The 14050-nt window shown below is 42.1% G+C and overlaps 1 protein-coding gene across 6 annotated transcripts in view; it reads right to left on the bottom strand.

The window, feature by feature from the left end:
- Window positions 1–14050, bottom strand: part of LOC105498242 (aryl hydrocarbon receptor nuclear translocator) — a 64519-nt gene that overhangs the window by 37247 nt on the left and 13222 nt on the right. For all 6 annotated transcript variants that reach the window (XM_071085897.1, XM_071085900.1, XM_071085901.1 and 3 more), the window contains exons 2-3: window positions 9377–9488; window positions 3751–3795 (exon numbers count right to left, since the gene is read on the bottom strand). In XM_071085897.1, coding sequence (XP_070941998.1) covers window positions 3751–3795; window positions 9377–9488 — 157 coding nt within the window. The remainder of the gene's footprint in view (window positions 1–3750; window positions 3796–9376; window positions 9489–14050) is intronic.

The raw sequence follows: 14050 nt of genomic DNA, 5'->3' as shown, positions 1-14050 counted from the left end.
GAGGCTGAGGCAGGAGAATCACTTGAAGGCGGAGGTTGCAGTGAGCTGAGATCATGCCACTGCACTCCTGGTGACAGAGCAAGACTCCATCTCAAAAAAAAAAAAAAAAAAAAGAGAAGGGGGAAAGTGAATTTGGTGGTGCTTTTCTCAGGCACAACAACCCGACTTGGTAAGATAAACTATGATAGTCTTTTTTTATGACTAGGAAAAGGATAAATGAACTTCTCTTTGGATCTGCATGTAGTTGTGACTACTGGATTTTGTGGAAGCAATGACTCATGGTTAGAGCTAATTCACAGGTATAAAAAAAGACTAGTGGTTACCCTCATATCTTTCATACACACAGTGAAGTTCCACTAACAGCATATATCATTATAATTCAGGATTAAAATAGGAGGAATTCTCAATAAAGTTGTTTGAAAAAGTCTGTCTTCTCCAGAAATTGAAATCTCTTCCCTTCTTCACATTTATTGAGACTCATTAAGTCTCAAGAGACCTCTTAGAGAATTATACTTCCACTTGCAACTATTTCTTTGTGATGGCCAAGTCACGGTTGTTGTTTTCAAGAGTATTTGGCAAGGTTCATCTAGTCAGTAGCCAGAAATATGAGCCTTAACTTTAAATGTTACTATAAAAAAAGAAGATAGATGCTATTAACTGTATGAAGCATTATAAAACTAAACAATGGCAAGCAATTTACAGTATGGACATCCTTTGTGTAAAAACAAAAACTGAGATGAGTGTGTGTATGTTCACATATACACATCTATATATAATTGTGTATACACTAAATATTTCTGGAAGGATACTCAACAAACTGGAAACTGCAGCTGTCTGAAGACTTTTGAAGGTCCAGGCCAGGCGCAGGGGCTCACACCTGTAACCCCAGCACTTTGGGAGGCCAAGCCAGGTGAATCAGGAGTTTGAGACCAGCCTGGCCAACATGGCAAAACCTTGTCTCTACTAAAAGTACAAAAATTAGCCAGGCGTGGTGGCAGGCGCCTGTAATCCCAGCTACTCAGGAGGCTGAGGCAGGAGAATAGCCTGAACTCGGGAGGCGGAGGTTGCAATGAGCAGAGATCATGCCATTGCACTCCAACCTGGGCAACAAGAGCGAGACTCCATCTCAAAAGAAAAAAAAAAAAGAGTTCTGAAGGTCCAAAGTGAAAAGAAGATGTGCTTTCACTGTATATAACTCTGTACTATTTGAAATTTTGTTTTTGTTTTTTTATTCTTTTCTGAAGCAAGGTCACCCAGGTTAGAAAGCAGTGGCACAACCTCGGCTCACTGCAAACTCTGCTTCCAGGACTCAAACCACCCTCCCACCTCAGCTTTCCGAGTAGCTGGGACGACAGGCACACAGCAGCACATCCAGCTAATTTTTGTAATTTTTTTTTTTTACAGGTGGAGTTTTGCCATGTTGCCCAGACTGGTCCTGAATTCCTGAGCTTAAGCGATCCACCCACCTCAGCCTCCTAAAGTGCTGGGATTACAGGTGTGAGCCACCATGCCTAGCCTGAAATTTCTATAATAAAATACACTTATATTACTTTCCCAATTAAAGAAAAAACTTAGTTAATAAAACAAACAAATAAGTTTAAGGTGCAGTGGCTCATGCCTATAATCCCAGCACTTTGGGAGGCCGCGGTGTGCAGATCACCTTAGGTCGGGAGTTCAAGACCAGTCTGACCAACATGGAGAAACCCTGTCTCTACTAAAAATACAAAATCAGCCAGGCGTGGTGGTGCATGCCTGTAATCCCAGCTACTCGGGAGGCTGAGGCAGGAGAATCGCTTGAACCCGGGAGGCAGAGGTTGTGGTGAGCTGAGATCATGCCATTGTATTCCAGCCTGGGCAACAGGAGCAAAAATCAAAAAAAAAAAAAAAAAAAAAAAGGAAAGAAGGAAGGAAAATAAATAAATGATATTAAATCTGGGCACCCACACAATCAAATCATTTTTTTTGAATTGGGCTCCTTTATCAAATGTCTGTTACTCAGCAATGTACAGGCTACCAGGGTAATATTCTTCCTTTCTTTGAGTCTTACTGTTTTCCTTACTTGAAAACAAGACAGGCCGGGCGCGGTGGCTCAAGCCTGTAATCCCAGCACTTTGGGAGGCCGAGACGGGCGGATCACGAGGTCAGGAGATCGAGACCATCCTGGCTAACACGGTGAAACCCCGTCTCTACTAAAAAATACAAAAAACTAGCCGGGCAAGGTGGCGGGCGCCTGTAGTCCCAGCTACTCGGGAGGCTGAGGCAGGAGAATGGCGGGAACCCGGGAGGCGGAGCTTGCAGTGAGCTGAGATCCGGCCACAGCACTCCAGCCTGGGCGACAGAGCGAGACTCTGTCTCAAAAAAAAAAAAAAAAAAAAGAAAACAAACAATCGGTCTTCAGCAAGAATATCCCCCTTTTCTGAAAGAACTCCTTCATCAATACATTAAAAAGTCCATTTGCAGGCCGGATACAGTGGCTCATGCCTGTAATCCCAACACTTTGGGAGGCCAAGGTGGGAGGATCGCTTCAGCATAGGAGTTTAAGACCAGCCTAGGCAACATAATTTTAAAATTAGCCAGGTGTGGTAGTCGCAGCTACTCAGGAGCCTGAGGCATGAGAATCACTTGAACCTGGAAGGCAGAAGTTGTAGTAGTCAAGATTGCACCACTGCACTCCAGCCTGGGCGACAGAGGAAGACTGTCTCAAAAAAAACAAACAAATAGTCCATTTTAAAAACTACAGAACATTAATTACTCAAAAATACAAATTCCTCATGCCTGTAATCCCAGCACTTTGGGAGGCCAAGGAGGGCGGATCACAAGGTCAAGAGATCGAGACCATCCTGAGCAACATGGTGAAACCCTGTGTCTACTAAAAATACAAAAATTAGCTCGGTGTGGTAGCACACACCTGTAGTCCCAGCCACTCGGGAGGCTGAGGCAGGAGAATCGCTAGAACCCGGGAGGGGGAGGTTGCAGTGAGCCGAGATCGTGCCACTACACTCCCAGTGACAGAGCAAGACCCCATCTCAAAAAAAAAAAAAAATACAAATTCCAATTCCTGCTACCTATAAGAGGAGTCAACAGGTGTCAGAGGGTATGACAGAGTCATAGATTAATGACACCTCAACCAATGAATTACACCTCTCAGTATGTACTCCCTTGTGTAACACCCTCATACACTCACAACTGGAACATATGACTTGCTTTGGCCAATGGGACATAAGCAAATGTCATATAAGCAGAGGTTTGATAAGCACTTGCACACTGGGATTTGTGCTGTAGATTGTAGCTAGCACCACATGAAAAAATTCAGTCTGGCCTCCTTGAGGATAAAAAAACCACATAGACAGAAATACCCAGCCATCCCAGCTGAGTCCAGTTCTCAGCACACCAGCTGAGAATGCAGTCTTATGAGTCTAGGTGAGATAAGCAGAATAAACGTGCAGTCAATCCACAGAATTGAGAAATAACAAACTATTGTTCTTTTTAAGCTATGAAGTAATACAGAACTGATACAGAGGGTTTGTAAATGCTGTCCTATCCTCACTGAGATCCTTTCTCTCACTGAGATCCTTTCTCTAGATATATTAACAGAATGCTTAAAAATTTTCTGAGATATAGGAATATTTATAGTTTTGTGATGAAGTACTCTTCTTAGACCTAAGGACAAAAATTTACAAGTCAGAAGTATAAAGATCATAAACTAATTTTTAATATCAGACATCTAAGGAAAGTTTTTCAGTCTCTTACCTCAAAAATTTACTGTTCCCTTCTCCATCGTCATCAAAATCCAGCCTGAGGAAAGCCAACAATAAATACTTTAAGCCTGCTGATAATACAAAACATTAACAAGTTAAAATTTCTCAACACAAGCTACGTGTACACCCACCCAAATGGAATAATGAAAAGAGGAAGCGCAGAAGTCAAACAAAGCTACATTACCTCTTCTTCATAGTCCCAAACTAAGCAAAGAAGAACAAAACTGGGGCTGGGCGTGGTGGCTCACACCTGTAATCCCAGCACTTTAGGAGGCTGAGGCTAGTGGATCATCTGAGGTCAGGAGTTCGAGATCAGCCTGGCCAACATGGTGAAACCCCGTCTCTACTAAAAATGCAAAAATTAGCTGGGCATGGTGGCAGGCACCTATAATCTCAGCTACTCAGGAGGCTGAGGCAGGAGAATTGCTAGAACCCGGGAGGTGGAGGTTTCAGTGAGCCAAGATCGCGCCATTGCACTCAAGCCCGGGTGACAACAGCGAGACTCCGTCTCAAAAAAAAAAAAAAAAAAAAAAAAAAAGTACAAAACTGGGTAATAGAAAAAAGTACCTTCTGCTACCCTAACACTTTCCTAGAGTAGCAGTCAATTTTTGCCAAAGTTTTGCATCAGACTACAACCTCTATAAAGGGAGCAGGAATCCACTCAGAAAAGGTAAGAAAAAAATTAACATAAATAATTCAGATCCATGTTTCATTTCTATAGCCTGCTCTAAGCCATGTTACCGAATTTCTGAAACATCTTTCAAAGCAGTGATCTTACATAAAAGAGTAACTTAACAACTACGAAGATTGTTAGATAATGTTTCTTTCCTTCATTGATCTAATAAACATGAAATATATTCTACATTCAAGACACTGTGCTAGGTGAGGTAAAAACTAGAACCTTGCCCTCAAGGGGCTCTTCACCTAGAGAAATACAAATATAAAACAAGTGAGAATAGGAAAGTGTCACATAAGGGGTACACTCAACATGTTACAGACATTCAGTGAAAGAAGTAAATTTCATTTAAGGAGATTAGGAAGAATTATAAATAATAAAATAGGCTGATCTCTGTACACTACTGAACTAAAATATTGCTCATGTTACCACCTTAACCTAGCGATCACTCTTTTTACTTCTACTAGTGGGATACCTTGATATTATGGGCCTCTACATGGGTTGCATTTGAAGTACACATACAGCATCAATCCTGAAAGTGTTTGTTCCTCTTCCTCCTTCCTGAATCCCCTAATCTGATCACCTGTAAAATCTTACCTATCTACCCAGTATCTCAAATTATTTATTTCTTCTCCTTCTTTCTTTCTTTTTAAGAGACAAGCTCTCACTCTGTTGCTCAGGCTGGAGTTCAGTGGCATGATCATAGCTCACTGCCGCCTTGAGCTCCTTGGCTCAAGGGATCCTCCCATCTCAGCCTTCCAACTAGCTGGAACTATAGAAGCACGCCACTGCACCCAACTAAATTTTTTTATTTTAAAAAATCTCAGCTGGGCATGGTCGCTCACACCTGTAGTCCCAGCACTTTGGGAGGCCAAGGTGAGCAGGCTGCTTGAGCTCAGGAGTTCAAGACCAGCCTAGGCAACATGGTGAAATCCCGTCTCTACAAAACATACAAAAACTAGCCAGGCATGGTGGCACATGTGTAGTCCCAGCTACTTGGGTTGGGGGGTGCAGGAGGGGCTGCAGGCCTTGAACCTGGGAGGTCAAGGCTGCAGTGAGCTGAGATTGGGCCACTGCACTCTAACCTGAGTGACACAGCAAGACCCCGTCTCAAAAAAGAAAAGAAGCCAGCCACAGTGGCTCACACCTGTAATCCCAGCACTTTGGGAAGCTGAGGCAGGTGCATCACTTGAGGTCAGGAGTTCAAGACCAGCCCAGCTGACATGGTGAAACCCCGTCGATTAAAAATACAAAAATTAGCTGTGCGTGGTGGCAGGCACCTGTAATCCCAGCTACTCAGGAGGCTGAGGCATGAGAATCACTTGAACCCTGGAGGTGGAAGTTGCAGTGAGCCAAAATTGCGCCACTGCACTCCAGCCTGGGTGACAAGAGCAAAACTATGTCTCAAAAAAAAAAAAAAAAAAAAAAGGGAAGGGGAAAGAGAGGAAGGGAGGCAAGGAGGGAGGGAAAGGTAATTGCTAAGTCAAACAAAAAAAATGAAGGAAGTAAAGAAAAGAAAGATAATTTCTAAATCAAAGAAAAAAAACTCTCGTCATTTTTCCCAGGCTGGTCTCAAATTCCTGGGCTCAAGTAATCCTCCTACCCAGCCTCTCAAAGTGCTGGCATTACAGGCATGAGCCTCTCTGCTCAGCCCAATAACTCCAATTCTAAGAATCTAAAGAAATAATATGAAATAGGAAAAAAAAGTTTAGGTACAAAGAAGTTATTTGTAGCATTATATATAACAGCAAAATCTTCAAAACAATTTAAATGTCACAAAATAGGAAGTTAAGTACATCCTTTCATGCAACCATTAAAAATTATGTTTATGGGCCGGGCGCGGTGGCTCAAGCCTGTAATCCCAGCACTTTGGGAGGCCGAGACGGGCGGATCACGAGGTCAGGAGATCGAGACCATCATGGCTGACACGGTGAAACCCCGTCTCTACTAAAAAATACAAAAAACTAGCTGGGCGAGGTGGCGGGCGCCTGTAGTCCCAGCTACTCAGGAGGCTGAGGCAGGAGAATGGCGTGAACCCGGGAGGCAGAGCTTGCAGTGAGCCGAGATCTGGCCACTGCACTCCAGCCTGGGCGGCAGAGCGAGACTCCGTCTCAAAAAAAAAAAAAAAAAAAAAAAAATTATGTTTATGGCTGGGTGTGGTGGCTCATGCCTGTAATCCCAGTGCTTTGGGAGGCCAAGGCAGGCAGATCACGAAGTCAGGAGATTGAGACTATCCTGGCTAACACGGTGAAACCCCGTCTCTACTAAAAATACAAAAAAAAAAAAAATTAGCCGGGCGTGGTAGCGGGCACCTGTAGTCCCAGCTACTCGGGAGGCTGAGGCAGGAGAATGGCGTGAACCCGGAGGCGGAGCTTGCAGTGAGCCAAGATCGCACCACCGCACTCCAGCCTGGGCGACAGAGCGAGACTCTGCCTCAAAAAAAAAAAAAAAGTATGTTTATATAGAATATGTAACAATATTTTTTTTAAAGGGCCGGGTACAGTAGGTCATGCCTGTAATCCCAACACTTCAGGACGTCGAGATGGGAGGGCTGCTTGAGCCCAGGAGTTTTAGACCAGCCTGGGCAATGTAGTGAGACCCTGTCTTTAAAAACAAAAAAAAAGTTAGCCAGGTATAGTGGCATGCACCTGTGGTCCCAGCTACTTGGAGAACTGAAGTGGGAGGATTGTTTGGGCCCAGGAAGTTGAGGCTACAGTGAGCCATAATCGTGCCACTGCACTCCAGCCTGGGCAACAGAGCAAGACTCTTGTCTCCAAAATGTGTGTGTGTGTGTGTGTGTGTGTGTGTTGCTTATTATTTATATAAGGTGCCAAAATGTGTGTATGTGTATTGCTTAAAATGTGTGTGTGTGTATATTGCTTATTATTTATATAAGGTGAAAAGACTAGGCTATATAAAACTATATAATTACATAACTATTAAAAACAATTTACATACAAAGACTGAAGGAAATACAATTTAAAAACGGTAGATTTTGGCCTTTGTATTGTTCTTTCTAACTTTCGGTATTTTCCAATCTTTCTTTAAAAGAAATATTAGGCCAGGCATGGTGGCTTATGCCCATAATCCTAGCATTTTGGGAGGCCAAGGTGGGCATATCACCTGAGATCAGGAGTTCGAGACCAGCCTGGCCAACATGGTGAAATCCCATCTCTACTAAAAATACAAAAATTAGCTGGGTGTGGTGGTGCACGCCTGTAGTCCCAGCTGCTCGGGAGGCTGAGGCAGGAGAATCCCTTGAACCAGGAAGGCGGAGGTTGCAGTGAGCCAAGATCACACCATTGCACTCCAGCCTGGCAACAGAGCAAGACTCCATCTCAAATATAAATAAATAAATAAAAGAAATATTAAAAGACTTCTTTTAGGACAGGTGAAGTGGCTCATGCCTGTAATCCCAGTACTTTGGGAGGCCAAGGCAGGAGGACTGCTTGAGGCCAGGAGTTTGAGGCTGCAGTGGGCCATGATTGTGCCTTTGCACTCCAGCCAGGGTAACAGAGCAAGACCCTGTCTCTAAAAAAACCAAAAAGAAAATTTTTAAAGACTTCCTTTAATATATTTTTTCTGATTACCAATCATAAATGTTCATTTCAGAAAATCTGAAACATCAAAAACAAAAGAAACCATAAGTCACCCATAATACTATTACCCAGAAATCTGACATATATTCTTTCAGTTTTTTCCTGTGTACATATTATACATATTTTTTGACAGTGAAATACCATAATACTGTAACCTTTCTTAATAGCTTGTAAACATTTTTCTATACTGAAACATATTTGTCACTTCTAACTACATAGCATTCCATTTTAAATATACTATGACTTTCTCAAGTGATGCCCTAATTTTGGTATTTATAATACTTCTAATTGTTTGTTACTATACATAACCATAACACAGTGTTTAAAGAGTAAGCTACAAAGCCAAACCCCCAAGGTTCATATCCTGTATCTGACATTTATCAGCTTTACAATCTTAGAAAGTTACTTATTTAGCTTACACTTCAGCAAATGGTTCAAATGTTTAAAGCTACTGAACACATAGCAAGTCTTAATATGTTACTCATGTTACCACTGAGCCTAGGCATCACTCTTCCATTACTATTGGTGGGACAAAAATTAAAGACTGGTTATAATTAGCTGCACAATTTTTAAAAAGAAAAAGAAAGAAAAAGGAAAATTTAATACCAGAAAGTAAATAAAATAGTGCCCATTCTTCAAGGCCCCTCTAAGGCAACCTCCTTTCTGAAGCTTTTCTCAATGTTTACCAATAAATGTATTATTTCCACACACAGAAAAACATAGCACCAAATTTATTCCTTTCTAACAAAACTAGGCATATTCTATCATATATTCGTGTGTATAATAATTATTTCTATCAGAACACAACCAACTTAGAAAGAAGGACTGTGACTTACTCATCTTTGCATCCTACTTGCAATCAGCACAATGCCATAACACTAATTAGGAATTTAATAAATACTTTTGGAGCTCAATAGACTCTGCATTCCAAACCAAGCAACATATCAATAACTTAGAAGACAGCTATTCTAGAGCTTAGCATTCTCTAAATTCAGAAAAGCAGCCTATCAAAATGATTTTGGGAAAACAGAAACAAAGCTTAATGAAAGCAGCAAACAGTTTTCTCAGGCACAGTAAAATCTCCCGGCTTAGCTACAGTCCTTTACCTTACAGAAATTTTGGTTTAAAAAAAGAACTGCTTATGGAAAACTTGGATAAAAACATAAATTCTTCATAAAGAAAAATTCAGGGACTAAGGAGACTTATATGACAGTAGTGTAGTAAGTAATCAAGTTGAAGTGAGACGGTCAGAAATAGCCAAGTGAGTTCAGCAACTAAATAAATTCAGCAACTAAAGTTGGTTTATAGGAGAGACATTCATAACACACTACACTCAAACTCACCCTGGTCGCCGCTTAACAGCCCTCTGGACAATGGCTCCTCCACCTTGAATTCCAGGTCCAGGGTTTCCAGAGGCAATGGCTGGACCCAGTGATGGTACATCTGATGTCATTTCTGTCAGGAAAATAATGAAGTAAACATTTTTAAAAAGATGGTCCTTGCGTATCAGCAGTATCAAGTTAGCTAAAAGAAATGTTCAAGCTATAGACAAAATCTCAGCAGTTTGCTAAAAATCCCAAATGCTCATATCCAGATTGCTCTTACTTGATTTTTTTTTTTTTTTTTTTTTTTGAGACCAGGTCTCACTCTGTTGCCTGGGCTAGAGTGCACTGGTATAATCATAGCTCACTACAGCCTCAAATTCCTGGGCTCAAGCAATCCTCCCACCTCAGCTTCCGGAGTAGCTAAGACTACAGGCCCGCACTACCACACCCAGCTAAATTTTTTTTTTTTTTTTTTCTTAGAGATGGGGTCTGGATATGTTGCCCAGGCTGGTCTTGAACACCTAGCTCCAAGTGATCGTCCCACTTTGGCCTCCCAAAGCGCTGGGATTATAGGCATGAGCCACCACACATGGTCTCTTCTTGAATTCTTACACTGGTACAAGATATCCCCATACTTCAGTTCTCCCCACATCACAGAGTTTGGAAGTACTATATTCTGCAACCTTCATGTTAAAAAGCTTGTACATAGGCCGGGCGCGGTGGCTCAAGCCTGTAATCCCAGCACTTTGGGAGGCCGAGACGGGCGGATCACGAGGTCAGGAGATCGAGACCATCCTGGCTAACACAATGAAACCCCGTCTCCACTAAAAATACAAAAAAACTAGCCGGGCGTGGTGGCGGCGCCTGTAGTCCCAGCTACTCGGGAGGCTGAGGCAGGAGAATGGCGGGAACCCGGGAGGCGGAGCTTGCAGTGAGCCGAGATCGCGCCACTGCACTCCAGCCTGGGCGACAGAGCGAGACTCCGCCTCAAAAAAAAAAAAAAAAAAAAAAAGCTTGTACATAGTTAACAATATACTAATATTGTATACACTTAATAATACACTAATTTAAAAAACATATATAAATGGGTTTATACATTTCATTCATGCAACAAATATTTATAATTTATTTTATTTATCGTGATTGGAAAATACAGAAAAACCCAAAAGGAAAAATCACCTAAATTCCAATACTTAAAAGAAAATTATGTAAAGTAAAACTGAAAGTCCCTCATTATTGTCTCCCTTTCCTGCCTCCCTGTACCTTTCCTCTCTCCTTCCAATTCAATCTCATCCCCCAGCAGTAACCATTACTAACAGCTGAGTACTTTTTTTTTTTTTTTTAAAGACAGGGTCTCACTTTGTCCAGCCCAGGCTGGAGTACAGTGGCATGATCACAGCTCACTGCAGCCTCAGCCTCCGGGGCTCAAGTGAGTTGTAGGAGCTCTTTATATATTTTGTTTTATTTTTTGTTTATTTTTTTGAGGCAGAGTCTTTCTCTGTCACTCAGGCTGGAGTGCAGTGGTATGATCTTGGCTCACTGCAACCTCCACCTCCTGGGTTCAATTAATTCTCCCTGCCTCAGCTTCCCGAGTAGCTGGGATTACAGGCGCCCACCACCATGCCCGGCTAATTTTTGTATTTTTAGTAGAGATGGGATTTCACCATGTTGGCTAGGCTGGTCTCGAACTCCTGACTTCAGGTGATAAGCCCATCTTGGCCTCCCAAAGTGCTGGGATTACAGGTGTAAGCCACTGTGTCTGGCTGCTCTTTATATACTTTGGATACTCTGTGTTGTTTATATGATTCGAAATTTTTTTTTCTGCTGGGCATGGTGGCTCACGTCTGTAATCCTAGCATTTTGGGAGGCTGAGGTGAGCGGATCACTTGAGATCAGGAGTTAAAGATCAGCCTGGCCAACATGGGGAAACCCCATCTCTAATAAAAATACAAAAATTAGCTGGGCGTGGTGGTGCATGCCTGTAATCCCAGCTACTTGGGAGGCTGAGGCTTGAGAATCACTTAAACCTGAGAGTCAGAAGTTGCAGGAAGTGGAGATCGCACCACTGCACTCCAGCCTGGGTGACAGAGTGAGACTCTGTCTCAAAAAAAAAAAAAAAAAAAAGAAAAATTTTTTTCTATTCCATGGGTTGCCTTTTCACTCTGTTGGTAGTGTTATTTGATGCACAAAATATTGTACATCATACAGTATGAACTAACAAAAAACAATGAGATATGTGTGTAAATATTCATGATGTATATTAAAATGACGAGCAAGTTGAAGATCAGGCCTCCATTTTTAATAAGAAAAAAATGCACTTTTTTTTTTTTTTTTTAAAGACAGGATCTCGCTCTGTTGCCCAGGATGAAGTGCAGTGGTGCAATCACAGCTCATTGCAGCCTCGACTTCCCAGGTTCAAGTGATCCTCCCACATCAACCTCTTAAGTAGCTGGGACTACAGGCATGGGCCACCATGCTGGCTAACTTGTATTTTTTGTACAGATGGGGTTTCACAGTGTTGCAAAGGCTAGTCTCGAACTCCTGGGCTCAAGTAATCTGCTCACCTTGGCCTCCCAAAGCTCTTGGATTTCAGGCATGAGCCACCATGTCCAGCCTGCACCTCTTTTTGATTACAGAGTTAGGTATATATAAACTGAGATTAAAAAATAAGAGATAAAATATACTCAAGGCTGGGCTCAGTGGCTCATGCCTGTAATCCCAGTGCTTTGGGAAGCTGAGGTGGGAGGATTGCTTGAGCTCAGGAGTTCAAGACCAGCCTGGGGAACATAGTGAGACCCTGTCTCTACAAAAAAATAAATAAATAAAAATAAAAATAAAATCACCTAGGTGTGGTGGTACCCACCTGTAGTCCCAGCTACTTGGGAAGCTGAGGCAGGAGGATCACTTTATTATAAAGTAGAATTTAAGTTAGATTATTTTGCCCACTGTAGGCTAATGTAAGTACTCTATACATGTTTAAGGTAGTCTAGGCTAAGCTATAATGTGTAATAGATTAAGTGTATTAAATGTATTTTTGACTTAGGATATTTTCAATTTACAATGGGTTTATCAAGACATAACCCCACCATAAGTCAAGGAGCATCTGTACTTATTCTGAACTTTTTCTCTTCCACGTAACAATATATTGCTATGGCAATAAATATACATGTAGATCATTCTTTTTAACAGTTACATAGTACTTTGTACTATAAATGTATAGCTACAACATTCAAACCTTCACTATCATAAATTATGCTTCAGTGAACATCATTGTGTATCTTCATGCACAGTACTTCATACCAGTACTTCCATATTATTTCTGAAAATGACTCCTCGGGCCTAAGTGTAGACACATTTAAAACTTTGATTGCCCATTACCTGCCAAGGAGGTTATACCAATTTAGAGCCTCATCCACTGCATCAATTTAGCCACACCTCCAACAGCATTGTGTTTTGGGAATCCTTCAAATTTCTGGTCATTTTCTTGGTGAAAGACAATTATTGCTGTTAGTTTAGCACACATTAAGGCTGAGCATATTTTTGTTACTGCTAATTTTTCTATTTCAGCCTATAAATTTGAGTGAGCATATGTTACTTTCCTAAGAAAAAACATTTTTTTCCATTAAAAAAAAAGTTCAGGGCCAAGTGCAGTGGCTCATGCCTATAATCCCAGTACTTTGGGAGGCCAAGGCATGAGGATTGCTTGAGCTCGGGAGTTCAAAACTAGCTTGGGCAACATAGTGAGATCCTGCCTCTATTAAAAAAAAAAAAAAAGTTCATTCTTTTAGTAATAGGTTTATATAGGATATAAGAGTACCATGGAGTCACGCCTGTAATCCCAGCACTTTGGGAGGCCGAGGCAAGCAGATCACGACATCAGTTTGAGACCAGCCTGGCTAATATGGTGAAACTCCGTCTCTACTAAATATACAAAAATTAGCTGGGCACGGTGGCACGCACCTGTAGTCCCAGCTACTCGGGAGGCTGAGGCAGAAGAATCGCTTGAACACGAAAGGTGGAGGTTGCAATGAGCCGAGATCGTGCCACTGCACTCCAGCCTGGTTGACAGAGTGAGATTCCGTCTCCAAAAAAAAAAAAAAAGATTACCATGGAGGCCAGGCACAGTGGCTCATGCCTGTAACCCCAGCACTTTAGGAAGCTGAGGTCGGTAGATCACTTGAGATCAAGTTCGAGACCAGTCTGACCAACACGGCAAAATTCCGTCTCTACTGAAAATACAAAAATTAGTCAGGTGTGGTGGTGCACATCTATAATCCCAGCTACTTGGGAGGCTGAAGCAAGAGAATCGCCTGGGAGGCAAAGGTTGCAGTGAGCTGAGATCACGCCACTGCACTCCAGCATGGGCAACAGAATGAGACTCTGTCTCAAAAAAAAAAAAAAAAAAAAGAGTGCCAGGGAAATTCAGAGAAAGAAAAGATAATCCTGGTTTAAATCAAGGCCTGGCATAATCCCTTGCAGAGAAGATGTTTAATATGAAGAGGAAACTGAAGGAAATAAGGAAGGCAGGCAACCAGCCCATGGGGAAGTTTCAAAAAGGTACATCAAGCTGGGCCTTAAAAAAAGTAAAGGAGGCCGGGAGCAGTGGCTCACGCCTGTAATCCCAACACTCTGGGAGGCCGAGGAGGGTGGATCACCTGAGGTCAGGAGTTCAAGACCAGCCTGGACAACATG

This window comes from Macaca nemestrina, chromosome 1, assembly GCF_043159975.1.
Source record: "Macaca nemestrina isolate mMacNem1 chromosome 1, mMacNem.hap1, whole genome shotgun sequence".
Lineage (NCBI taxonomy): Eukaryota > Metazoa > Chordata > Mammalia > Primates > Cercopithecidae > Macaca > Macaca nemestrina.
This window is presented reverse-complemented; position numbering and strand designations above follow the sequence as displayed.